The sequence below is a fragment of the Gouania willdenowi genome, chromosome 6 (assembly GCF_900634775.1).
Source record: "Gouania willdenowi chromosome 6, fGouWil2.1, whole genome shotgun sequence".
NCBI classification, from domain to species: domain Eukaryota; kingdom Metazoa; phylum Chordata; class Actinopteri; order Blenniiformes; family Gobiesocidae; genus Gouania; species Gouania willdenowi.
In genome coordinates this window covers 67711969-67739503 of record NC_041049.1, presented here as the reverse complement: position 1 = coordinate 67739503, position 27535 = coordinate 67711969, and the positions used below count along the sequence as shown (strand labels likewise).

The window sequence follows — 27535 nt, the reverse complement described above, 5'->3', positions numbered from 1 at the left end:
GATGTAGAAAAAGCATCAACTTTTTTTTAATTGGAAAAATGCTTCATAAAATTCCATGTGAATGACAATTTCATATACACAGAAAATTATTTCTAAAAAATGCTAAAACAGAAAGGAGATAAGGATTCTAATCAAACCCACAGTGAAGTTTGTAACAGGTTAAAAGGTGTATCTCAGAGGCCTGAGGTACAGCACCACCAGTGACCTATCATGAAGCAGGGACGTTGGAGAACATCTGCAGGGTCACATGGTGCATCTGCGCTCGTATCCACTAGCAGAGCATGTTCCCACTTTACTGCATTATAGTGCAGTACAGTCAAGTACAGTACAAACATTTAAATACATGATCTTTACCAAACACGGTCAAGCATCATTCTCAAGTCCCTGATTTCACATATTCACCAAACAAATGCTGTGTTTGGTGTTTATGCATGTTTACAAGACCATAAATGTATCAAATCAAAGGTGCAGAAACCGGGTTCTGCAGAGAAGCTAAAAGCAGTCCATCTAAGTGTTTATCTTCCACTGGGAGACTAGTTAAAAGGTTAATCCAGATCCATCCTGATGAGGCCAGGTGAAGAGTCAAGCTCGCTCACGTCTCTGCAGAGACTCTCTCTATTTCTCATGAGCTGCTGTCTTTTGCTGCACCGCTAATATCTGGAATCTGATCAGCAAAGGACTGTGTCATCCACTGTCCGTCTGAGATCTGGCCCTCGGCTCTGTGTGACGTGCTCACTTCCTGTGCTGTTTCTGCAGATACACAAATCACATGCTGGGGTAAGTACAGTATGTTTTATCTTGCAACATTTTGAGAACTTTATATTGTTCCATTATTTTTTGCCATACATCACTTATTGTATTGACGTGTGGGGAAACACACATACTAGCAATAATTGTATTTGGCAGGATGATTTGTCGACCTTTTTTGGAGCCAAAATGTCAAACTCAAGGTCAAGGTCGTGTCAAGTGTCAAAAGCCCAAAGTTTCCATATCTCTATGAATATTTATCGTACAAGTTTGATGCTTACATTTATGAAAAGCTCATCTCAAGTGGAGTATTTTATTTCATTAGACCGAAGCTGTACGACCTACCAGTAAAAAAAAAGATAGGTAGAGGTCAAAGTTCATGATGTCACAAAAAAAAAACCAAAAAAAAGCTTTTTTCCCTATAACTTGGCCACAAATTGAGATACAGTGCTTAGACTGGTACCATTGAACAACATTTTCTTTCAATGTGTGACCTTGACCATCCCTCAAGGTCATGTTTAAGGTCAAGGTCAGTCTTCTGTTTTTCCTGCATTATATAACTTGTCAAGAAATCCAGATGCAGGTTGTCATTTTTGCCAATTTTTAATTGCTAAATACGTATTTGCCTTGTGAATACAGGTCTTGCCTAGTTTACCATTGATTTTGTTACAAACATTTTGTTTAAATCAGAATTATTTACAAAGTTGGTTTCAGAGATCATACAAATCCTTTATCAAATCAGGGTTATCAAAATTTAAAGATATAATTGAACTGCAAACATTCGTTTTTTTATGTTTAAAGCCAAAAGCAGAACACTGCCAGAGTGCGTTCAGAGTTTATTTGTGAGTGCGTCCAAGAATGATGAATTTGATTTTAAACACCAATTGTACTACTTTAACACCAATGTGCTTGTCTGTTATTGGTGTAAGGTTGTGGATTGCTTAACAAAATGATTTGAAGGTTTGTACAAATATTTGTCAATTTAAAAAAAAATGTGCCAATATAAAAAATGTGCCAATATGCTTTAGAAAGTCAACTCGGGGTGTGATTTGTACATTACGATTTGTCATTTTTGTTTATTGGAGAATAATGAAAATTGTGAGGACTGAAATTCAGTACAATGGATTTAAATTTTCTAACCTCATGCACAACTTTTATGTAAAAACATGTTTTCATTTGCACAATACAACGGTTCATACCGTTTTCAGGTATTATAATGACATTAGCTGAGCTCTCACCTGTGTTTCCTGGGTTTACAGGGGATGAGAACGTGCAGTGGCCATTGGTCTGGCTCGTGGCTCCGCCCTCTTCCTCTCCCCTCTCTGCATATGCTCCACCGTAAGCGTCTTCGTAGCCGGGGTCGTAATGCTCCTCCTTTATCGCCATCCTCTTAGCATCCTCTGTTCAACACAAAAGAAAAAGAAATGTCAAATTCAAGCTTTTGTTTGTCAATTTCCAATTCTTATTCTTATTATTTCTATAACCTTTGTCCGACTACAACATTTTGCTTAGAAAACCATTTAAAAACAACTATAGAGCATAATGATAGAATGAACGATTAATAACACACATTTTAAAGAATCTCATTTTGTAAATAAGTAGAAAGAAATAGTTTATTTCTGGCTGAAACTGAGAGTTCGGAGCTTCCGTTAGCTCAGAGTCTCAGTCGAGCCAGTTTTGTGAAACGGAGCTCAGGTATTTCAGAAGAACCGAAAACTAAAACATGGCTTTACTTACCTTTAGCCAATTTAAGATCAAATGAGTAGTCTGTCTCCTCAATCTCTGTGCTTTTTCGAACGCCTTTCAGCTGATCTCTGAGCTCTCTGAGTTTGATGTAGAAGTGCACTTTGTCCTGAGCGCGGGGGAACTGGGCACAGCGTGCGCTAGAAGAAGGCATAAGATACAAAGCCTGCAGAAGAAAGAATAAACAGCCAAATAATCAGTTTTTCACTGTGTGTGGTCAATAATGAAGAGTGAGTTAATATCAATGCAATTTCATTAAAGGGGCAGTATTATATTTTTTAAAAAAATACTTTATAATGGTTTTGCTACAGTGATATACATTCCTTTAGCCTCGTTCAGAGGGACAGTTAAAAAAGTTTCTTTCTATATAGTTGGTGCTTTAGATTCTAAGGATTTATGAGGCACACTACCAAAATAATACAAAACATTCACACATGAACCACTGAGCTGCTGTTCACATGTATCATTTACACACTTTTTGTGAGTTACAGTTTTTATATCTGTTTAATATGAGTCAGCCTCATGTTGTTCACTACCTGGCAAAGCTCTGTGCACTGTGATCTCCATGCAGGTGGTCAGACATCCTCTGAGTTACAGACAATTACGTCTGAACACTTTAACACTTTCTGTCTAGCCATCATTAGCAGCCACAGACACACACACACACACGACTGACAACCTAACTCTAACCCGACAAAGCCTTTTCCACTGAGTTACATTTACCTGTTACATAATTCACAGCCTGTTTGATGATCAGATGGAGACAGAGACAAACATTAAGCCTGATGTGCGCGATCAAGAACGCCATATTTTGCGATTATTATAATTATTATTAGTAGTATATACCATTTTCCCTCTCTTCCTTAATCCTACTCCCAGTTCTTAACACACCCACATCCAAGCATTCAGCGGACTACGTGTGTCTATATTAGCGTTTATATTAATTAGTATCTTAACTGTTGAATCATCTCCGTCTTACACGATACTGTCGGTCTAATAATGTTTAAAAAAAGATCTCTTCTTTCCTGTATTACTGGTGATTAGAGCGCAGGCTTTTCTTGTCAAGCTGAGGGGACTCCCCGGTGGGAATCTCATTTAAATATGACTTGCATATGTAAATGGTGGTGTAGACATATGTGCGCTCACATCCACGCTGATTTAGATGTTCACAGGAGAGGTGCGTGGATCCAGTCCTACACAGATTTAAACATCTGAAGTTTTACTTTTTTAACACCATTTTTCAGGCCCCAGAGGAGGTGCGGATGAAAAGAAAGCAACATAGCAGCTCATGTGAGTGTTTGAAACAGCTGACTCAGCTGATAGTTGAGCGTTTACTTCATTGCGGCCACAGTTTCACTTTTAGTAGCTGTTACACCACCTTGTATTGCCTTTATGAAATGATCTGACGTATTTGTGACCCAATGCGACGCAGCGGTCGGACACAATAATGGACTATCGTCTTAAATGGACAATTCCTGTGGTCAGAAGAGGTGAGGAGGAGAAGGAAGACTGTTACTGATTTATTGCTGCTGCTGCTGCAATAAACACACACACTGAAGCAGCACTGATGTAGCATGTGTGTTTACGCCTACTCATGCATATACATGAAGGCCTGTTTTTAGACGTGCTCTGAAAGTCACTTTTCAGAGGGCAAACACTCCAGAAAACAGGCAAGTGTGGGAAAATAAACCTCAAATATTATGTTGTTGGGGTTCTTAGAACAACTGGAGATGGGTAAAAAATAGCATAATACTGGACCTTTGATATACTGTACGTCCTGAGAAGCATTTCATAACATATCAGAGCTCTTACCACGTCACAGTCGGGGATCTTGTGTGGTTGCAAACCAAAGTCAAGTTTCTTTGGTTTTTTACCAAACAACTCTCTGCAGAACATTTCATAGATACCTATGAGAGAACAAACCAAGATATCACAATTCAGAGGAACAACCCGGTATGTTATGTATTTATCACTGGGGGAAGGAACTGCTTACATTTTCCATTAAAAACAGCAATTAGAGGCTTGAACTTCTTCAACTTCTCCACGAGTATTGTGCCGCCTTCACGCAGCTCTTTACTGGTAAAATGAAAACAGTGTGGTGTTAATGAAGCAATGCTTCAACATAAAGTCACATTGATCTCACTGATTAAAGCCTCTTTTACAGAGTTTATCATTTGCGTTAAACCCTGACCCCAAGTGCCTTGAATCAGAAACTAGTCTGAAATATAAAATGCTCTTCCTCTCACACCTCGACAGGTCTTTGCTCCCTGGAGTTGCTCTGGCCACCATGTTGGTGAAGCCCATTTTGTACTTGACAGGCAGTGTGGTGTCGTGCATGTGGTTTAGCTGCTCCTCTGTGAATCCAGATAGGAACAGACACTTCCCTGGAACCAAAAAAGTGAGTTTGTAAGAGTTAAATGGAGTCATGAGATCCAGGCTGGATCAAAGGAATCAACGTGAGGACTTGTAAACTTTCATAGAAGTACGATTCACATGCTTTTTTATTTCCACTACAGAGCCTAAAGTCGTACTTGCAGTAATACACATAAATATTATTTTTATTCACTTACAGAAATGATTTCCAGGACCTGGAAACCATCGGCCGATGAAAGCTGCCATGAGTCCAGGATTGATCCCAATCTAAACACAAACAGCAGCTGTTCAACAAAATGACCAAAACTCCCACACATTCTTCCGATGCAGGGCTCAGTCTTACAATAACGTAGTCCAGGTTGTAGTCCAGCAGGTCTGGCAGAGTCTTCTTCATCACCTCTTCCTCAGACATTCCCTTGAATCGATCCACTTTCCTCCTCACTTTCTTAAAGCTCTCATCAATCTTCTCCTGCTTGCCGTCCGCCTCACCCTCAGCAGCTTTTTTAGGTTTGGGACCGGGCTTGGCCTTTGGTGCATTTGGGTCCTTCGGTGGCTTCGGTGGCTTTGGGGCCTTTGGGACTTTAGGTGGTTTGGGTGGTTTTGGTTCTTTGGGTTGAGCTGGTCTGCCTCTCTTCTTTGCCGGAGCTAGCACAAGGAGTAGGAGAGGCGATGTCATAAAGATGTGGAAATTGTATGTTGGCTGGAGTTGGAGTGTAAAGTTTCAACAAAAAAGCCAAAACTGGTGAATTAATATCACCAAATGTACCTTTAGCTCTCACTGTGGCGACTACACACTATTCATTGCTAACAATTCGCTGCTGAAAAAGCTCAACAATAAAATTATTGTAACCAAGAAAAGACTTTTAAAGCATGCTTAAATCTGTGTATTATCACTAAAGCATTTTTTTTTTAAAGTTCTATCATACAATTTCCAATGAGTACAGGTAGATGATCTTTCCTTCAAAGAGATTTACTTTGTTATCCAATAATTTGGGGAACAAACATAAACATTATGGTTGAAACCAGCCTTCACAATTGAATGTTTGCTGCAATGCTTTAATTATGTGTATACAGTATACAATATATTCATCTTTCATTGGTCAACAGAATACTACGGTGGAAATGGGCGTTGTTCCTGGGTAAAGAGTAATTCTAAAGCTGCTAACCAAACGCCCTTATAGTGATACGCAATCCATCACAGAACCATTGGATGCCTTTAATTTGATAAAACCAGTTGGAATTAAATTAATGAAGCTCTTCCTTGAGTAATATTCATTCCCTTACAGTTGGAAAAACATGTCGAGCTCCACAAGTGTACATTTAAAGTGTTTTTTATTGTATCTGCAGATTTTGAATCGCCATTCATTCCTACTAGTAAAGGTTACATATAATATAGTAATATAATAATAATATAATATAGTCTGTCAGTTCTTTGTATCCCTTTAAAACAACCAAAAGGACTTCTAGCGTCTTCTGTGGCTTTCTACAAGAAACATATGCTATGTCTTCAGTCACACAAATACCAATTAGGGATAAAACCTTTAGAAATAACACTAAATCAAGCCTTTGTGCTGTTTTATTGGAAAGATAAGAATATCCATTTATTAAACATGTCAGTAAAGATTTTGTGGCCACCATTGTTGGGGTCAATTATAATTGTAATCGCGTAATTGACAATTAATAACAATTATGGCAAAATTATGATTGTAATTTTAAAAATCTGTTGCTGTTGTACTAGTAATTACATTGTAATTGAGTTTAGATCATTTACTTTGTAATTGTAATTTCCATGAAAATTCTACAAAAATGGTCAATTATAATTTAACACAAAAATGGGGAACCATGTTACAGTTCTATGTACAGTTCTACACATGCTGTATGTAGTTAACAATTATTAAAATATGTTTCACATCAAGCTTCATTAAAAAAAAATTAAATCGAGGGGTAAACTGACACAAAAAATGCTTAGACACCCACACCAAAAATATTAAAACCTATATTTTCATTGATTAGGAAGCCTAACAAGGAAAGAAATTAGATGATAGATAATTGCACCCATTATCATAAGAGATGCTAACAGAAAGCTAGCACAAGAGTAAGGTTAACTTTTATTAGGTTATTTATTTCAGGCTCAGTAATTGTGATTTATCGTAATAGAACTTTAGTAATTGTAATTGACTTTCTGGGGATAAAAAATAATTGTAATTTAATTGTAATTGGAAAACATGCCGGTCACTGTAATCATATTTTAATTCTAATTGAACATGGGTAATTTAAAACGTAATTGTAACTGAAAAACATGTGTGTTGTATCTGTGTAAAATAGTAAAAACAGTGAAGGTGTGCCAAAGTAAAGATATCATCAGTACGTTTAGACAGGTTTGCAGGTTCCTGATGGTCCATCACAGGTTCTGGGTTTGCCATGTGCGCCATGGCTCCCTCTCCACTCGGATTCTCGGGGTAGCGGAACTGATGGTTAGGAGGAAAGTTTGAATACTGAGCTTGAAGAGCGTGGAACTGCTGTGTGGACTGGACCCTGCGGTACAAAAACACATTTGAATGATCTCGGAAGTGAAATGTGCAGAGGGAAAAGACTTTATGACACTTTATAACAAAACATACTAACAACAAACTAATACTTCATCATATTATAGTTCAACTGATGGAAAAATAAAAATACTGACACTAGTTTAGGTGTTTGTGTGCCAGAAATAACAGTCGTTCTAGCACAACATAAATTGCACCAAAAGAGGAAAATTAGGGAGAAAATGATGTACAGAAATATTTAATGATTATTATTGCTCAACATACCTTTTTAAAACAATATGTGTAAACGCATAAAACACATTTTAAGTGTCCCTCAAACTACGGTCTTTGAATTCAAAAGCAACTAAGTCTAGTCGGGATTAGCTTCAAACTAGAAATGTCTCCATATCGATATCAGGTCCAATACCAGAGATGTAATTATAGCCTTAATAAACTGGATTTTTATCATTTAATGAGGCAGTTTGATGGGAACAGAACAATGTTAGCAGTTTAAAAAAAAAATAAAATAAAAAAAAAACATTTGTTTATGTTCTAAATAAAGTTGGAGAGAAAATATTGGAAATATTTGAAGAACAGCATCATAGCTCTTCTTCAAATATTTCTTATTTGCATTAATAGGTACTCGTACATGAAGAAAGTGGTATCGGAACGTCCCTACTTGAAACCTAAAGAGCTCATCATGCTCATCATTTATGGTAGAGATTACAGGGTAGAGTATGGAGCAGAGGATCACATAGGGAGAGATCAGTCTCAGGGTAAAGGTCTGACCCTACATGACACAGAGAGAAGTAGAACAATCATGGAGTAGCACAGATTCATTCATTTTAATGCAGAAAGTGTCTGACTCGCTCTATTTTAACCTTTGCCAAGGAGCTAATATCTTTACTAATGTTTATTTATCTGTTCGCAGGATTACGTCAAAAGAACTTAGCAAGTTTTGGCAAAGATTTAACCAAAGATAGACCTTACAACACTATGGATGATTGATTCCATTAAGTTTTGAAGGGGATTTGATCAATATACTGATTCAGGATCAGTTTTAAAAATCCCCATTTCTCATTATTGGCAAATTTAAAAAAAAAAAAATCATATCTCAGTTTGTATTTGACTCGGTCATATCAGGTTGGTTCATCAAAAAGTGGGGATGCTCAATAAGGACTGGGCGATATGGCCCAAAACTCATATTTCGATATTTTTTCTCAAAATGGTGATATGTGATATAAATCTCAATAATTTCATTTGAAATGAAGTCTGAAATTTGCTGATACAAAATGCCACACAGGCACATTTACTAACAAAACAGTTGCACAATATGTGCCACTTTTGGCTTTTTCTCCTTAAAAGGACAGCATGTGTGAGTGAGTTCTGTAGTGGGGCTTGTTTAAGGGGAAGGTCTGGGTTAGGACGCACTCACAAACACCAGCTAACTGTGCTTTTAATGCTATTCTGAGAAGTAGTGAAAGCAGCGACTCCTAAAACAAGTATTTTTAAACAAAACAAGCTATAAAAAATATATCAATATAGGCGATATTTTAATTTTCTATATCAGCAAAATAGAAAACTCACCCATCCCTAATGCCCATACATTTGGACCTACTGTATCATTATTAATGGGGAATAGAAATTGCTTACAAGCCTTCAAAGTGTGAATGATAATGGAACCATGATCACTGAATATCTAGAGGATATTTGGCGCTTGGTGGAAGTTTGTGCTCTAGGAAGAGTGTCTTTGTGATGAACATGATCAAACCGAGTCATAGCAAGATAATGATACATAAAAACTAAACTAATAACAGCCTGGATTCAACTGAAAAAAGAAAAAAAAACCGCAAAACACAAACTGTAAATGGAGGAAGAAGTCACCACCATAATCAAAGAATGACCAAAGTAAATACCACAATGCAAAACAAATAATAAGTGCACATGCTTTCATTTCTTTGACTAGTCTTGTATAGCTCAGTGTGTGTTTGCAGTGATCTAGTGGGGGTCCTGTCCTGTGTAGCCACGCTGCACTGCGGTGAGGAGGAACACTCACCACTGTTGGAGATACTCCGGAGAGACAACAGGCAGCGATCCATTCAGCTTTTCGTCCATCTTTTTAGGCCGTTTGACTTAATCAAACAGATCAGAATTCATCAGCATCAACAGGATTTTCAGCATTTGAGAGCGTGTCAGTTTTTGAAAGTGAATGCATGTGCCTGCACATTGTGGTCAGAAGGGTTCAAAAGCAATAAAATCAACTGAAAACACAAAACAAACTAAAAATGAAAACTAAGGCAGAAGAACACACACAAAATGACAATATTAAACATGCATTAAATCAATACGACTGTCTCACATTATGCATATGTTTCATCTGCTCTTGCACTTATTATCAAAAAGGTTTACAGCAACAACTACGTCTGTATCAAATCAAGCACCATGGCAATATTATACCATCACAGAATAACACCTGTGTATAATAAGTCAGTCTGTAAAACTTTGATTCATTTTATCTTGTGGATTGTTGGTATGCCAGTGCTAAATGAATGGGGATGAATAAAATATCTATCTATCTATATACATATTTTCTAATTTATTATTTATTTTTTTGAAGCAGTCATACATCCACAGATAATATTGTACTTTTCTAAGCTCTTTTAACTCCTGACTGCTGTGTTTTCTATTGTAAATAGTAGATGTGTTATCGTGTTTTCTGTCGTCAGTCAGTTTAACGTTTGTCTCATTGTGTGATGTTGCTTAACTGTATAACAAATGTTATTGTTCAACTGTACGCTACATCACGGTTACCTGCCTTTTGGCCAACGAATGAAATTTAGCTATTGTGCTAACTCTGGCATATTTATGTTGACGCTGTTTGCTGACACATTGATTGATATGTAATGTCCTAATTCAGATAAATAAAGTAATATTAATGTATGCAATTGCATTGCCCTGATTTTAGTGATGTTAGTACATACTTAGAGCCATTAATGCAATGGTACTAATTAGGGGTGTTGAAAAAAATCTTTTCGGCGATATATCGTGTTATTACGTCTCACGATTCTCGGATCGATTCAAAATGCATCCATGTCGATTTTTTTCCCCCCTTTATTTAACCAGTATTTTCGACTACAGGAGACATTGTAACTACACAAAGAAGTGCACTGAAACCTGGGCATGTTGACCAGCTTGTGTTTTTTCAATAAAATCTAGAAAGAAAGTACTTACTTTCTGTATTTATTTGTTGTTCTCGGCATATACCTCAGTTAAGTTGCACTAAAGTCAAAGTTGGTTTAAAAGCCACAGGCAGATTGTATGTTACTTTTTATTTTAAGTTGTTGGCACATGACATGTTAAAGCCAATGTTTTGAGTGTAAAATATGCCAATAAAACATATTTCATACATAATGTTCTAATGAAGGTGAACACATTAACAGATTAGTTGTTTCTTTAAAAAAAAAAAAAAAAAAAAAAAACGCAATAATTGCCTTACTTTACTAACTTTAATATCGGGATGTATTGTATCGTATAGTGACCGATGTATCAGAATACAAATCTTATCGCCAGATGCCAAGCAATACACACCCCTAGTACTAATAATTTATTTCTGTGTTTCAGGTTTTTGGCCTTGGTTTCCCCATTTTCGGCTTCAGCTGAGAATTTTTATTTTGGTGCATCCCTAATTCAACGACATGTTTGAAATAAAAATAATGTAAAAGTTAATTTTTGAAGATTGGAGATATTTCGCTTAAACTCCAACAAACACTTCCACTTCTCTTAATCAGGAGTTAATAGCAAATTGTGTATTAACTGCGGTTTGCATTTTATTTATTAAAAACATTTTCAAAATGTAGAACAAAAGCTTAAAATATTAAAAAATAAAAAAATATTAAAAATCTATCTGCGTCAACTTTGCCCAGTAGGAAAACACCAGTGCTTCCATTAGCATCCAAGCAGTCTGAGACAGATGCTTCAGTATGAAAGCCATTTTGATTGTCTTCTTTGTGGTGACTAGATTGGATACAGATCCCAGTTTAGTATCAATACACTGTCCACCAGTAAACAAAATATTATCCATCAAAACAGAGATGGGTGAGTTTGGTGTGAATGATTTAGACTAGCCTGATCTCAGCACCTAAAACAAGGCCTTTTTGTCCACATCAGTGCCTGACCTAACAATATACAAGAGGACCAATTAAAACACAGTCCCTACACATTAATACAATCATGATAATAAGATCATGTGTGTGCAAATGTAGCAATCTTGATCATTTTTGGCAACATACAGGGTGTTCATCACTGATCCACGCAGGGCTTCTTTACTGTTTGCTTTGCCAGATAAAGGATAACCAGCAGGCTAGCCCCGATTAAACTATCGTTTTTCTAATATATAATAGATCGTAAAAATTAATGGCTGACACGTGCACGAAAAACCACACCTTATATTATCAGTGTAGTGATGTAAAATGTACCACAAAGTATGAAAAATAGTGCCAAAACTGCAGCTAATGTTAGCCGCTAACCATGCTGAGCTAACTTTTCATGGATGAATGGCTTGTGTAAAAAGCTTAAAAGCGGCTCACAGCTCAGATTGATTCATTAGGTCAAACATACCTGTTGTCGGCGAGGTTTCAGTAAAGACTCTTATGTGAGGTTAGCGTTTATAATTCCATCTATTCTTGTTATACTATTGGCAATATTAAAGGGACTACAGAGGCAACAAAGACATGACAAGCCTGCCGGTCAGCTCTGACATCCGAGCAGTCATTGCTAGATCCACGGGGGTGTTAAAAAATAACTTTATTTAAATATGTCCGTTACATTTGTCAAAATATTATTCCAAGCTCTTTCTTCAATTTATTAGAGACCTATTAACATGCATTTGAGAAATTATTTCATACAGTTAATTAAATTACACCCTGGTTCCTAATGTAAAAACCAAACCCCCCCCATCTGTAGAGATGGTATGAGCTGCGTGTCTTTTAAACTGCGCGAGGTTGTTTGCTATTGGCTGGATGTCCAATTAAAGGGCACTGCTTGTAGTTTCGGGTAGTTTTGTTGTCGTCATGCTCTATCACTCATTTATTGTGCTCCAAAAAATTATTGGTTAGCACAAAACTGTTCATATATTCCCAAACTGTGTTTAAGAAGATTTATCATTTCGATTAAACTTAACAATAAATATTAAAACAAGACTTTAAACACAACTGTAGCTCCTTTCTGTCTGGAGTTTGGCATGTTCTATAATTTTGTATCTATGCTCTATTATTAGTCCACTAAACCTTTTAGTCATTAAAATATTGAATTTAATTGTTTTCTCTTTCACTAACATAAGGAAAACATTGTAAGCTGTATTTGTCTGTACCTATTGATTCAGTACTACAATAATTATGGCGTAATAACGCTATAATAAAATGTAAAATAACCAAAATTCTAATAAATACTAGCATTTTACATTGCCTAAATGTATTCCCTGGAATATTTCCCTCTTAATCTAATATTACTTAATATTTATAACAATAAATACTCAATAATTGCTGCAAGTGCTGTCATTATCTCATGCTAAGTTACTAGACATTTAGGTTTTATTATTAACTTATTTTATAAATGGTCTACAGTGATATTTCTTTCTTATTTCAGGTTCAAATAACTAAAGCTTAATTTACAAATGTAAATATTTCCCCCGGTTTCAGTCTCAATGAACCACTGCCCCTCATGTTTATTTGAATATCTCTTTTTATGAAGAACAACCTGTGACAGGATAAATATGCTTTACCTGTACAGAATCCATGAGATTAAACATACTGTACTTGTCTAAGCCTATTTTACAATTACTTCACTTAATAAATGAAAAAAAAAAAAAAAAAATGAATAGACTTCTTTTGGGATCATTGAAAGCATTTATCCACCCCTTCATCTTCATATGAATGAAGTACACATGAACATCCAAAGTGATTTATTCACTTTCATATAGGATAAAAACTCCAAAAGACAATTAGCAGCTCAATCTTAAAATACGGTTTTATCAAAATACAAAAGTACTCACAGAAATCAAGTCATTATACAAAATGCAATAAATAATAAGAAAAAAACATCCAAACGTACATTTCTGTGTTTTGTGAAACATGCAGTCGCTACTGTCCCTCTTTATATTGTGTCTCATGTGGTGAGGCCTCGGGAACAACGCGGCTTATTTTTCCGCGTGAGGTCATTTCCTGTTGTCCATGTTGTTAGATCCATTCATGATTCCATAGGTTGGTGCATGTTGTGTGAACAGTAATGGTTCGTCTTTGTCCATCCCCTTTATTGCTCACGTGTCTGTAAAATGATGCCAAAAGAAGCAGGATGATGCCTAAGATTTCAAAATAAAGTATTTCCAGAAAAAGCAATTGTTTTTGTAGAACAAGTTTTAATATTTTCTTGCTTTCCTGTCATGATCTGTCCTTTTCTTGGGCATTCATTGAAATAAATACATTAGTATGACATTTCCACCTTATTCCTGGTGCTGCAACTTCATGTGTGACAAAAAACAATACAGTGGCTTTGTTAAAGTGTAAGTACACACTAAAACTTTTTTTCTGCTGAATACAAACATGATTAGGTTTGTAGTAATATAGTTTATTGATTCTAGTCCTACTTTTCACATTTTAGTGTAAGTAAATTTAGTAAGTTAAACGTTTTGAGTTGTAAAATGTCAGAGTCACTGCCCTCTATGGGTTGAACGCCAATTACATTTAATTTTGTTATTGGTTGAGATTAGATCAGTGATGTATTTTTGGATCAGTGACGTCACAGTTGGCCCCGCCCCTCCTATAAAAGAAGAGAGGAAGGACAAGGTTTCCTACTCTCACAGCCCTCAGTGAGCATTGATTGACAGCTCCATGCAGAAATGCGCAATGCTGTGGGGGCGGGGCTGCTGTGAGTGGCCATGATCTTGGGCAGTGTCCGAATAGTCCCTCCTATCTCCTTTCCTATGCACTTTTCCTAAACCCGTGGATGACATCACAGGGTTAAGGAAAAGGTGTTAGGAGACTTCCTAAAGGAATTAGGGAAAGGCCATCACATTTTTTCGACAATCGCATGAACTTCCACTAGGTAACGTTATAATCCGACGTCGACGAAGATTAGTTACTTTCCCCTGTGCCTCTAACCGCTGATATAACCTCAGAAATCACAAGGTTTGAATGTAAATCAAAGGAAAAGAGGCAACCACTTACCGAGGAACAAAAGTGAAACTAAAAGAACGTCACATTGAGAATAGTTGCTCACACTCACCTTCCACTCAGAAATCAACATTAATCCAAAATAAGCATGATTTTATGAAATTGTTACATTTATGCAAGATGTAGGCCTACATAACATTGTAGGGATACACATGTACAACCGCACAAGAAATTCCTAGGTGAATGAAATATGTTTAATAAAACATAAAGTGGCTAAAAATGTCTCTGATCCCTTTTTCTTGAACAACACAGTGTGCTCTGTTTTCAGTCATTGTGAGTTTCCATGAATGTTCAGATGAGCGGGTCCCTTTAAATGTTGTTGCTGCAATGAATTGTGGGGCAGCATTATGTGGTCTCCTTTGGTAAAGGATGCATCAGTGTTTCCTAGGCTAAAGGAGGTTATAAAGGATGTGTTGAGCCTCTTTTCCTTAGCTTTAAGAGAATTGGAAGAATCCTTATCATGGCCACCACTTAAAACACTTCCGGGGGTTAAGGAAAAGTGGATAGGAAAGGAGATAGGAGATACTATTCGAACGCACCCAAGGCATTTTTTGAGTTTCCCCCTAGTGGCAGATCAGCAAAAAACCTGAAGGTATATAGTCATAATATATCTAATGTAAAGTCTAATTATTGTGTATAATTATACGAGCTTAAATGGACTAGATATCATTGATACAAGCTTAGCGATGTTTTATCTTGTGCAGGTTGGTTTGTAATTGTAGCCAAATGTGAGGCCAACTCTACCAGAGTGTTGCAGGCTTCTGGCCTGTTTTTCTCCCCCCTTCAGCATCTGTCAATGGGAGGAGCTGTTGTTTGAGTTTGGGTCTTCTAGCAGCCCACCGCAGCTTTCATACTCTGGATCCATGTGCTCTTCTTTGATCGCCATCCTCTTGGCATCCTCTGCAGGACAAAAAAAACAAGTCAGCAGTGAGTTTAAACGAAGCAAAATCCTCTATGATTTAGAGTTCAAGCAGGTTTATTTCTTATCTTATTCTTTATATTAGTTTCAGTTACAATTGCGTTTCAATTACGATTACAATTACCAGCATTTTTTCCAGTTACAATCAAATTACAAATTTTTTTATCCTAAGATAGTCAAGTACAATTATGTTCTCCATTACTAAAGTTCAATACCAATAATTAATCACAATTACTAAGTCAGAAATTAATAACCTAATAAAAGCTAACTTTCCTCTTGTGTTAGCTTTCTGTTAGCATCTCTTATGATGAGCGGGTCCTAAATCAGCTGTAAAATACACTAAAAACAAATAGGCTCCCTAATCAATGAAAATATAGGTTTTTATATTTTTGAAAATGGTAAAATGTCAATTATCTGAACTCAGTAACAATTTAAATATGAGTACGACAGCAACAGATTTTCAAAATTACAATTACAATTATAATAATGCCACAATTGTTATTAATGATCAATTACATGATAATTATAATTGACCCCAACCCTGGTGCTTTTTAAAGCACATATACGAGGAAACCTAAGCAATTTGAGACTAATCCAGGATTAATTTGGGAAAGCAAACAGGGAATGATTCCATCAGTAGCACATTGACGTTCACCTTTAGCGAGCTGCAGGTCGAAGGAATACTGCGTCTCCTCCACCTCTCGGCTGGGAGCCACCACGCCTTTCATCTGGTCACGCAGCTCCTTCAACTTGATGTAGAAATGAACTTTGTCTTGTGCACGTGGAAACTGAGCACAGCGAGGGCTCGATGACGGCATCAAAAAGCACACCTGACACACACAGAAAATGCTTGGAAACCTTGGACAGTGTGGTGACGTAGAAATCCCAGTCTAGTGCAGCAGATTAATTGCATATTTCAGGAGAATCGTTCACTTTGGTATAAAAGCATGAAATTTTTGCGCAGATACTCTCTAAGGGCCACTATTGTGGAAAAAGGCATTGGCCACTCAAAAATGCAATATGGCCGCCATTTTTCAAGATGGCCACCATTGCTATTCAATGGTTATTGTATAACCAAAAAATGCTCGGATTGGCCAAACGAGGTGTCAACGGAAAGGTCTGGTCCCCCCTCCCCCGAGTCTGACTATGTGGTTTGTTTTCGGTTAGAGGCTGAAATGCACCCGCCGGAGGCCGCGGATGTTTCGTGTTTTCCTGCACCAGGGGTAACCTCGGTCAATGGGAGAAAGCAGTATCAAAGTCGCTCCCTTTTGCCCATACTCCAAGGTTACCCCTGGTGCAGGAAAACACCAAACTTTCACGGCCTCGGGAGGACCAGACCTTTCCGCTGACACCTCATTTGGCCTGATCAGAGCCTTTTTTGGTGATATAATAGCCATTAAATAGCAATGATGGCCATCTTGAAAAATGGCCACCATATTGAAATTTTGAGTGGTCTTTTTCCACAATAGTGGCCCTTAGACAGTATCTGTGTTAAATGTCATGTTTTTATACCAAAGTAAAAGATTTTTTTTACTAATCTGCTGCACTGGTCAGCCTGGTCTCATCTGTACACACCGTCTCAGTGTCAGGGATCTTGTAGGGCTGCACACCAAAATCCAGATTCTTTGCCTTCACACCAAAGGTCTCTTTGCAGAAGATCTCGTAGATACCTGGGCGGTGGACGATAGAAGAGAAATTACTTGCTTGATAGAATCCAAATCTAGATTTTAACAAAGATCTATTTACCTTTTCCATTAAAAGCTGCGATTAATGGCCTGTATGTCTGAAGCTTCTCCAGTAGCTGTCGACCTCCTTCACGGATTTCCTTACTGGAACGGAAAAGAATGACTTCATAAATGACAACGACCCAATCTTTATTCACAGAATTTCAGGTCATAATAGGCCAGGGCCACATAAAATAAAATAAAAATCTGAACACTACAAGATTAGGGTTGTAATATTTTGAGAATATAGTCGTAATTTTATGAGAATAAAGTCATAACTTTAACTAACAACGATTGCCTTGAGGTCGACCACTTCCAGCCAGTTCCTCCTCCACTAAAGAGGCTATTTGCTCCAAATCAGTCTGGTTCTTTCGATGTAACAAACCTAAACGTCTGCAAAGTCCCGTTAAAGTCCTTGTAGTGGCACCACCGTGTAAAACTAATCTTTAACACCACGTTTCGGACGCGAGTAACAAGACATGACAACCCCCTTCTGCTTTTAAACTTTTTAGTTGCAAAAATCAAAGAAAGTTACAATGTCTGAAGCACGGTCAAAAGACTGTGTTGCTTCCATCACATATTCGGCTTAAAACAAATATGATAATAATTACATTCAATCGACGTAAGGAATTAAGAGTGACGTCATAACACAGACAGCAAATGTAAAACATTAACACTTACACACATCCCTAAATTTTAAACTAACATAAAACCTAAAAAATATAAAAAATTTAAACTTAATTCTGAAAAATCTTACTATTTAAACAAATCTTACTATTATTAAAATATTATCTTCATGGCCCTTATAGTCTTTAACCTGACAACAGTGAGGTGACGATGGGCCATTTGGCTCAGGATTTCGCCATGTGTGAAACCTAAAGAGAAGTATAATCTCACTAAATGCAGACAAGATTGTTTGTAGTTCAATTTTACTCTCCTAAAATTACGACTTAAATCTTGAAATATTATGACTTTAATCTCAAAATATAACAACTTTAATCTCATTAAATTACGTTGTTATGAAGACACGACTTTATTCTCATGAAATTATAACTTTATTCTTGAAATCTTACAACTTTAATCTCGTAATGTCCAGATTTTTACCTCCGCCAAGCACGAAGCGCAGAGCGGAAGGTTATGTTTTACCCTGCGTTTATCTGTCTGTCTGTCTGCTAGCAACATAACTTGAAAGGTTATGAACGGATGCGGATGACATTTTCAGGACATGTTGATAATGGGGCAAAGAACAGGTGATGACATTTTGGCGATGTTCTGGATTACAAAAAAAAGAAAATACCAAAAATAAGAAAAATAGGAGCTGTGTCTGAGCCTGTACCTTTAAGCGTGGTGGCTTATGGGTAATGCGTGGTGACTTATGGGCAATGTAAAGAAGTGCAATGTCTGTATGTCCCACCCGGTACTTGTGCTGTACTCTAGTTTTTTTATTTTAATGTGGCCCTAATACGCCGTCGTATGAACTGTTTTTTATTCATGTCATATTAAAAAAATGCTACTTTACAAACTACGTACACCAGTGATTATCATGCCATGACACAAGCATTACATTGTGTAGAGAGAAAATTAAAGCAGTCCTCCAGTACCAGGGTGTGATATCCCAGGACTAAGCACAACTGTAAACCTCTTCGTCCCACTCCAGGTAGACTGGAGGGAACACATAGGGCAGGAGATCCCCGGGGTCTCACTACACAACAGTTTAGGATCAAGCCTGGAGTCACCTGGAGAGGTCCTTGCTGCCAGGTGTGGTCCTTTCGACCATGTTGGTGAAGCCGATGCTGTAGGTCTCTGGCAGGCTCTGGTCGTGCATGTAGTTGAGCTGCTGGTCAGTCAGACCAGACAGAAACAGACACTTCCCTGGATAGAAAACCAGACGAGGGCTTTGAATGATCAGAGGGGTTTAAAAACAGAAAACCTCACAAAAACAGCTGCACTTTCTCTCGCTCTGGGTCAAATTAGGTGATTGTAGCAGAATCAAAATAACTCCTTCTGTCAATTTCACACACACGACTAGAAGTTTAAACTTTTCACTATGCAAATATATCTATTAGTTAAGGACATTTCTGTCTACACAGATCTACAACACTACAACTACAGGTGGCGATATACATCTATTATTATGCAAAGATTTAGACCAATCACACTTGTTTTCAAGGTGATGGCGTGTTCTGAACTGTAATGGCATACATTACATAATAAAAATCCTGTTCTCTTGTGGTTTTGCAGCTACCAACAGTGAGCTAACAATCACTGTGTTCCCAATACGTCAACAGTACAACATCAGTTTAGCACACAATTGTCAGTGAACTTCACCAAGTACCAGCGCTAAGAATATGAAGGTGGAATAAGTCTGATTAGTAATGGCAAAGCCAGGGTTATTTATCTTACCAAGTCTGAGTCCAATTCAGTATTTATCAGTGTATTTGCAAATGTTAGCAGAAAACCCATCTTTACAGCAACAATAATGCCAATTTTAAACATATTCAAAACATGGTGTATATTTGAAAAAAAAGCACGTAAATATGGACCAAACCTTATATAATTTTATAAAATAAGGGGGAAAAAAGACAAAAAAGGATATGTTCTCGTCACTAAACCAATATGAATTTTAACAAGATGCTGACACCAGTAAAAGCTATGAACATTTCTTAAAAATCTGTGACAAATTTTTGGGTTTTTTTCCACCTCAATTAAACTTCATCTTCTGATTTTGAATCAGAAAAAGTATTTGAACCCGGGACACCATTTTTCTTTCTCCACAGCACCAACAGATCACACTGAACGGACCACAATGTTGGTTAAACTGATGCTGGAGCCTGTGGGATCACTTTGTACAAATCTTAACAGCGTGATGCGTCGCACTGAATGCTTTCAAAGTAAACACTGTGCTCGTTCCTCTGCGGTCAGTGATGAAGTTAGATTTCAACCTACAGAAATGGTTTCCTGGGTTTGGGTAATGGTGTCCTTTGAAGGCTGACAATAGTCCTGGGTTAATCCCAATCTGAGGAGAAAGATGAAGGGGTTACCATAGCAACAGACCTATAACTGTACCTTTTGTGGCTCAAATCCAAACCATCATTTTAATCCCTCCCCAAAAATGACTTGGTTGCACATTGAAAGGGACACATCGTCTCACTTACTATCAGGATGTCAAGGTTATGGGTGATGACGTCGGGGAGGGTTTTGGCCATGACCTGGTCCACGGACAGGCCGTTGAAGCGGTTAAGAGCACGTTTGGCCTTTTTGGCAGCCTCAGCCGCAGCCTCCGCTTCGTCCACTGGCTGATCGCTGGCGTTTGCCGACTGCTGCTTTGGAGGACGGCCTCGTTTCTTTTTCACTGGTGTCACAGCTGGAGCAGAGAGGACATACATGTTGCTGTAGGAAATCCAATTACAAGCTATAACACACATCACTGTGCGTTTTAAAAGAAGTAAAGCAATAAGTTACAATTCTACATCCAACCGTTACTGAGTAAATTATTATTTTTTTGTTTTGAAATGATCAACTACAAAAAAATAAATGACCAGACAACAATCAATTGCATCACATCACAGCAGACCAATTAGATTAAATGTAATAAACCACGCCAAAACAGCATTGAATGCTGGTTATTTTCTCAGTTTTATTATTTAGAATTTAATTTATTGGTGTTATTTCATTAAAAAAAACTGTACATTTTGACAAACCTTTAATTTTATACAGATGCCTTTGTTGAAAATAAATTAAGTTCCAATTGTGCAAGATTTGGTCTCTTCCTTCTTACTTACTTTGAGTACCATTTAATTGAGCTACTTTTTACTTGTACTTGAGTATTTTATGTATGTCTTACTTGTATTCGAGCACAATTTCAATCAAGACCAGTAACGTGCAGTCAGGGTAGGCAAAGTAGGCAGTGCCCACCCAAGGGTGAATTGATATTTTGATTATTTGTTTTAATTATAATATAATTATAAATGATTTATTTTTCCATTTCTGATAGCATACAGTATCTATAAGTTTTGAAAGTGTCAGCATTTTGTGCTTTTCATATCCCAAATGACTAAACATCTTTATTTGGTAAGGCAGAGACGCTGCACAGTCTCGCTCTGCTGTAAGGCAGGAGGAGGCCACACCCCCTCCCAAAAGCACATTGCTGCTCTGCCTCTGTTTCCATAGCTTGTTTTTATGTTTGCGCATGCACAGTCAGTTCCCCAAGATGAAAACCATTTACGTAAAAACGCAGCTATCTACGCTGCCTTTGGACGTAACCGTGCTTTGCTAAATGCAATACGTACATTCACAGTGCATTAGTGAATTGATACCGTGGCCGCTGCTGCTACGTTCTCTAGCTCGTGGGCGGGATAACACTACAGTCATGATGACAGTTTCTGTGTTTCCAACACAAACAACGTTTATGTTTATGTTTCTTTAATTATGTTTTACGATGTTGATTTTGTTAGGTTAACACTTGCCAGCAGAAACATATGGAATTGTCATTGGTGTTGACATTGGCGGTCTCGATTTGCAACGCCCTGCCTACCCATCCCTAGTGCTTACAACACGTCACTGAGTAAGAAATACCATTAATCTTTACACATCTGGTTCAGGACGGCTTAATTTGGGTTTATAAGACAGGTTATGGCCGCTTGTCTCGTTAAAGCAACACCAATCATCACCTGAATGCATTTCAGATGATCGGTCTAAAGCTGAGTAATAAAACTTTGTTACTAATTCATGTCAGAAATGTCTTTGGATTCATTTATATCAACTTTTAGCCTTAAGCACAAGTAATATTCCTTTTTATGTGGGCTTAGTCCTTTGGGAAATTTTAGCTAATCAACATTCACATATCATGTTGTTGTGTTCACAGGACTCGTCTTCAATAATTCCCCTTTAATAAAAGGTCCACCTTACCCCTTTTCAAATCTAAACTCAAAACCATCTCTTCCAATATGCTCATTCTCTGTAATTCTCATTCCTAATTTTGCCTACACTGCTCTTTTTTCTTATCTCTTCTTGTTTGTATTATACTGTTTTTAATGTATTGCACTGATTTTTTTATTCTGCTTTTATTATTGTAAAGTGTCCTTGGCTGGCCTGAAAGGCGCTCTTACATGAAATTAATTATTATTATTATTATTATTAAGACCTGAAACATTACAGTGAAAAAAAAAACTTTTTCCCTATAACTTGGCCACTGATACCATTGAACAACATTTCCTTTCGAAGTGTGACCTTGACCTTCGCTCAAGGTCATATTTAAGGTCAAGAACTCCACAGAAAAGGACTCTAGAAGCCAGGACAAAGTGAGACCTCAACGCACTCAGGACAACAAAGCTCAGCCAAAACAAAAAATAATACTTTTTCTCTATAACTTGGCCACAAATTGAGATACAGTGCTCAGACCGGTACCATTGAACAACGTTTCCTTTAAATGCGTGATCTCAAACTTTGCTCAAGGTCATATTTAAGGTCAAGGTCAGACTTCTGTTTTTCTTGTATTATTATTTTCAATGTAATTAGTAAAAAGAACAAACTTGTCAACAAATCCAGATACAAGTTTTCATTTTGGCCAGTTACGTATTCACATTGCGAATGCAGGTCTTGTATAGTTATTCCATGACTTTTCAAGACTGAAAATCATTTTTTTCCAATTTCAGAACTTTTACAGGAATTTCATGACTGTGGGGACCCTGATTCAGTTGAGCTGTCTTTGTAGTCTCTAATCTCCTCTGGTTTAGTGTTTACTTCTTTTTGCTGTAGTCTAAGATGTGTCTTCAATGATTCCCTGACTAACTAACCATGGGTAGTTATAATGTATAAGCTCTTTGTACCTTGCGGTTGGCCAGTAGCAGGTTGAGGCTGCTGTCTGGACGCTGACTGCAGCTGCTCTGCCGTTTCTGGATTCTGAGGATGTGGGACTGAAGAACTTAGCTGCTGCTGCTGTGCTGTGTACTGGTGCTGAGACGGATGAAGGATGGGTGGAAGCTGTTGCTGTGGCTCTCTGGCATTAGCCTGATAAACCTGCTGCTGATCCTGGTGACTCGCAGTGTAGTTCTGGTAAAAGCTTTCCTGGTGGGCAGACGGATCCCGGTGGACAGACAGCTCGGCCATGACGGGCTCATCCGCAGGGCCTTCTGGGTAGTGACACATCTGGTGATACGAGGCCACATGCTGCGCCTCAGGCCGCTGCTGGCTGGAGAGATACCTGAGTGCAAGGAATTAAAAAACAATGGCTGATATAAAAGCAGCCTGTGCACTCTCATCATTCTGTGGAATTAGGCTGAGGTCAGAGTCGGGGTCAATTATAATTGTAATCGCGTAATTGATAATCAAATACAATTATGGTGTGATTATAACTGTAATTAAACAAATCTGTTGCTGTCATAATCACATTTAAAATATAATGGAGTTTAGATAATTGACTTTGTAATTGGCACGAAAATTCTATAAAAATTGTCAATTATAATTTAACACAAAACTGGTGAACCATGTTACAGTTCTACACATATGTAGTTAATTATTAAAATATGTTTCATACCAAGCTTTTCCACATTTACCATTGAAAAAAATCGTGAGGTAATTAAAACCTACATTTTCATTGATTAGGAAGCCCAACAAGGTCCCGTTCTCATAAGAGATGCTGACAGAAAGCTAACACAAGAGGAAGGTCACGTTTTAAGGGCTTATTTATTTCAGACTCTGTAATTTATTGAGTAATTGAGAAAATAATTGTAATCAACTTTCTGAGGATAAAAATAATTGTAATTTAATTGTAATCATAATTAAATTGTAATTGAACATGGGTAATTGAAAACGTAATTGTAACTGAAAATGTAATTGACCCCAACACTTGCTGAGGTCCATAAAAAGTAATGAGCACAAACATATATATATGACTCACAAATACAGGACAAAAACTCAAAGTTTTTAAGTTTGACATTTGCTGCTGCAGCATGAAATTTTAAGGGTCATGAACGCAACATATGAAGCTAAATTTCGGGAAAAATAAACAAAAACATAAAACATCTGTGAACACTATCCACCTTATCCCTGGGTCAGCTACAACCTGACTGTGCGTGCAACTTCCTGCATAAATAACAGATAAATACATCAAATAAATAAATCCTGTACATAGTCAAGTGCTACACACACTAAACTATGGAGGCAGAGTTGTGTCTATTATTCAATCCAAAAATAAATATTTTCAATAAAAGAAAAAAAACTGTTCAAATGCAAAAAACAACATTTGAGACCCAAATAATTGCATTTGAACACTTTTTCTTTAATTGAAAATGATGGGGTTTTTTATTGAAAAAGTCATCTTTTTTTGTATTTGGGCCATATTATGGGTAGTACATTTGTGTCTTTATTATCTACTCAAAAAATAAAACATTTCAATCAAAGAAAAAAAGGGTTCAAATGCAATTATTTGGGTCTCAAATGTTTTTTTTTTCTTTGATTGAAAATATTTATTTTTGACTGAAGTGATAATTTTTATTGAAAAGTTTTTTTTTTTGATTCAATAATATAGACACAAATCTACCTCTATAGAAAACACCCACTTACACTTGGAACTAGGGCTGGGTGGCAATATCAAGATTTTAATTTTAACACAGTACGGAAAAAAACAATATTGTGTATATACACCAGATGATTAGGCAAAAATCATGCCAGCAAAAAAAAAAAAACACTAAAATGATTGGCCATTTGCTCTCACACAGGAAGTTGTGCCCATGACCATGTCTATCTCAGCACCCACTGGGAAAAAAAAAAACTGTATTCAAAGACTAAAAATACATACAGATGTAAATAGTATGTTGTATAGGTAAATAGTGCTGCACGCGATAAAGTTTTAGTATCAAATAAACCATCGTTAAATGTTTATTTTTACTGAAACATTGTGACAGTGTTGCAGATTTGGTGTATGTGGTGTGGTATGTTATATATAATATGATATACATTCCCCTCCAAAAGTATTGGAACGGTAAGGTCAGCTCCTTTGTTTTTGTTGTACAGTATATTGAAGACATTTGGGTTCCAGATCAAAACATGAATATGAGACAAAAGTTCAGAATTCCAGCTTTCATTTTATGGTATTTACAACTAGATGTGTTAAACAACTCAGGACAGAGCACCTTTTGTCCTGAGTGCTTTCTCGTCACGTCAGAGTCTGAAAAAAATCAAAAAAAGTCTCAAATAACACCGGGAAAAGTAGCTAGATTTGTAGCTAGTAGCTTTTGACAAAAACAGTCGCCAAGATGATCTGAAAAGTCACCAGATTTAGCGAGAAAGTCGCCAAGTTGGCAACACTGCACGGAGGTACGTCCTGGAAGCGGGGGGAGGGGAGAGTTTTGTTTTTTTATGCGTACATAAATTAGCATAGACGACATAAGTTAGGAGTTTCTTACAAAAGTATTTCAAATAAGTATATTAAAAGCTAAATCTGCAGGGGCGGGTGCTGTGGGCTGAACTGAGGAAGAGAACATAGGCGGAGCCTCGTCCTCAAGGCGGAGCCTCGTCCCCTCAGGCTAAACAGCAGGAAAATGGCTGCTGGCAGGAGATTACTCAAAAATACATGAATCACTTTGAGCAACACTGGATGTATGTTTTTCAGGAGGGAATGACACACTAACATGATATAAAATAAGCTATAAAATATAAATTTCAGAAATATGAAAAATACAAAATAAAAAAGGACACTGTTTGACTTACTCTATGAATAATATTAAATACTTGTATCTAGTGTTTTGTACTGTGATTGTATTAATGAAAATAAGTTAAAAAAAAAAAAAAAAGGCAGTGGCTATCCGTATGGTTGCCGTATCAATATACCGACATTCTATCCGTACGCAGCTCCCCTATTTGGCCAGTTTAGGTCACGTGACTAAGACTAAACATTACTCTAAACCTAAGACGCTACGTACTTGTACTTCGGTAACCTTACCAATAGCAAAGGGCTTGTCCATACGAGAAATGTACAAATACACACTTAAAATAATATATATACACATATATATATATATATAGGTGATATTCTCTATATCGCCAAAATAGAACACTCGATATATCTTGAATCTCGATATATTGCCCAGCCCTACTATACAGTATCTATGGAGTAGCTCATAGTTTCAGAAATGTTGGTGACCCCTGGTTTACTTGTTGGGGTGATGGCAAAACAATGCACATAAAACAGGATGCTAAAAAAAAACAAAAACAAAAAAACAAAACTGTAAAATACACCATAATAACACATTTATGTATGTAAGACGTAATGTTTTTTTTTTTTTTTTTTTTTTTTAATCATCCAGAGCTGCGTGCCTCCAGCAACAACTCACCACTCGTGGAAATAATCCGTGGGAACCGTCAGAGATGTGAACTGGTTCTCCTCCATCTTTACTGTTGGCTTAATTGAGTACATCAACATTCATTCTGTATTCAGCACACACATGTAGAGGTAGAACACAGACACACACACACGCACACACATACGTAGAGATAGATAGAGATAGCAGCACACACTGTTAAACTGCTGCTGCTACTGCTGCTAGCACAAAGACACACACTGCAGCAGTGAACAGTGAGCTAAAAACCCGCTGTGTTGCTTCAACTCGCTCCGAAAGCTCCGCGCTCAGCAAAAACAGGGTGAAACGGTAATACATGAACATACCTGTCATACATGCTCGCTCTTTGATTTCTAGTGAGAATCAGGAAAACAAAGAAAAGCCTTTTCCAAAACAAAGAGCACTTCAAATTCTGAACGAGGCCTACCGCGACCCCTGCGGTCACTGCGGGGTACTGCAAGGCAGCCGACGCATGACTGATGACCGTTTTCCATGATTAATTCACTATGAAGGTAGATTTTTGTCTTTATTATTCAATTAAAAAAAAAAAAAAAAAAAAAACTTTTCAATATGATAAAAATAAAAAATTAAATCATTTCAATAAAAAACCTTTTCAATCGAAAAAAAAATTCACTTAGACCCCAAAATATTTTTTTCAAAGAAAAAAGTGTTCAAATGAAAAAAAAAAAAGAAAAAAAAAAACTATTTGAGACTCAAATAATTAAATTTTAACACTTTTTTTTTTTTTTTTTTTTTTGAAGTCATCTTTTTGTATTAGGGCCATATTATGGGTAGTACATGTGTGTCTTTATTATTCAATAATTAAAAAGAAAAAAAAGCTTTTCAATCAAACATTTTTACTTCAATTAAAAAATATATGTTTTCAATCAAAGAAAAAAAAGTGTTCAAATCCAAGAAATAATTGAGACCTAAATAATTG

The 27535-nt window shown here is 36.9% G+C and overlaps 2 protein-coding genes across 5 annotated transcripts; both read right to left on the bottom strand.

Moving 5' to 3' along the window:
* Positions 1-4: 4 nt before the first annotated feature.
* On the bottom strand, positions 5-12154 carry LOC114464451 (G/T mismatch-specific thymine DNA glycosylase-like). 2 transcript variants are annotated; one of them, XM_028448647.1, is made up of 11 exons: positions 12006-12154; positions 9445-9520; positions 7232-7398; positions 5207-5508; positions 5061-5130; positions 4739-4874; positions 4484-4566; positions 4303-4397; positions 2485-2656; positions 1986-2147; positions 5-750 (listed from the first exon to the last, which is right to left on the bottom strand). In XM_028448647.1, exons 2-11 carry the CDS (start codon positions 9501-9503, stop codon positions 623-625), a joined length of 1374 nt encoding a protein of 457 aa, XP_028304448.1. In that variant the 5' UTR covers positions 9504-9520; positions 12006-12154; the 3' UTR covers positions 5-622. The 2 variants fall into 2 exon arrangements, with proteins under 2 accessions (XP_028304448.1, XP_028304449.1); XM_028448648.1 differs by lacking the exon at positions 9445-9520.
* A 1176-nt stretch (positions 12155-13330) lies between these two features.
* On the bottom strand, positions 13331-27041 carry tdg.2 (thymine DNA glycosylase, tandem duplicate 2). Of its 3 annotated transcripts, none has more exons than XM_028451226.1 (11): positions 26922-27041; positions 26590-26683; positions 23086-23459; positions 20413-20621; positions 20204-20273; positions 18994-19129; positions 17280-17362; positions 17109-17203; positions 16189-16363; positions 15359-15514; positions 13331-13709 (listed from the first exon to the last, which is right to left on the bottom strand). In XM_028451226.1, exons 2-10 carry the CDS (start codon positions 26676-26678, stop codon positions 15408-15410), a joined length of 1338 nt encoding a protein of 445 aa, XP_028307027.1. In that variant the 5' UTR covers positions 26679-26683; positions 26922-27041; the 3' UTR covers positions 13331-13709; positions 15359-15407. The 3 variants fall into 3 exon arrangements, with proteins under 3 accessions (XP_028307027.1, XP_028307028.1, XP_028307029.1); XM_028451227.1 differs by having other exon boundaries at positions 26590-26657; positions 26922-26999; XM_028451228.1 differs by lacking the exon at positions 26590-26683 and having other exon boundaries at positions 26922-27020.
* Positions 27042-27535: the final 494 nt, after the last annotated feature.

What these genes read in the sequence shown, in the direction of transcription:
- LOC114464451 (XM_028448647.1), bottom strand. Translation starts at nt 9,503, where the DNA reads ATGGACGAAAAGCTGAATGGATCGCTGCCTGTTGTCTCTCCGGAGTAT. An exon ending in ACCTGCAAACCTGTCTAAAC is followed by an intron (nt 5,509 to 7,231) that starts GTACTGATGATA and finishes TCCTTGTGCTAG; the next exon opens with CTCCGGCAAAGAAGAGAGGC. An exon ending in AGATCCCCGACTGTGACGTG is followed by an intron (nt 2,657 to 4,302) that starts GTAAGAGCTCTG and finishes TTTCTTCTGCAG; the next exon opens with GCTTTGTATCTTATGCCTTC.
- tdg.2 (XM_028451226.1), bottom strand. Translation starts at nt 26,678, where the DNA reads ATGTTGATGTACTCAATTAAGCCAACAGTAAAGATGGAGGAGAACCAG. An exon ending in AAACCCAGGAAACCATTTCT is followed by an intron (nt 19,130 to 20,203) that starts GTAGGTTGAAAT and finishes TTTTCTATCCAG; the next exon opens with GGAAGTGTCTGTTTCTGTCT. An exon ending in CGCAGCTTTTAATGGAAAAG is followed by an intron (nt 17,204 to 17,279) that starts GTAAATAGATCT and finishes TCCACCGCCCAG; the next exon opens with GTATCTACGAGATCTTCTGC.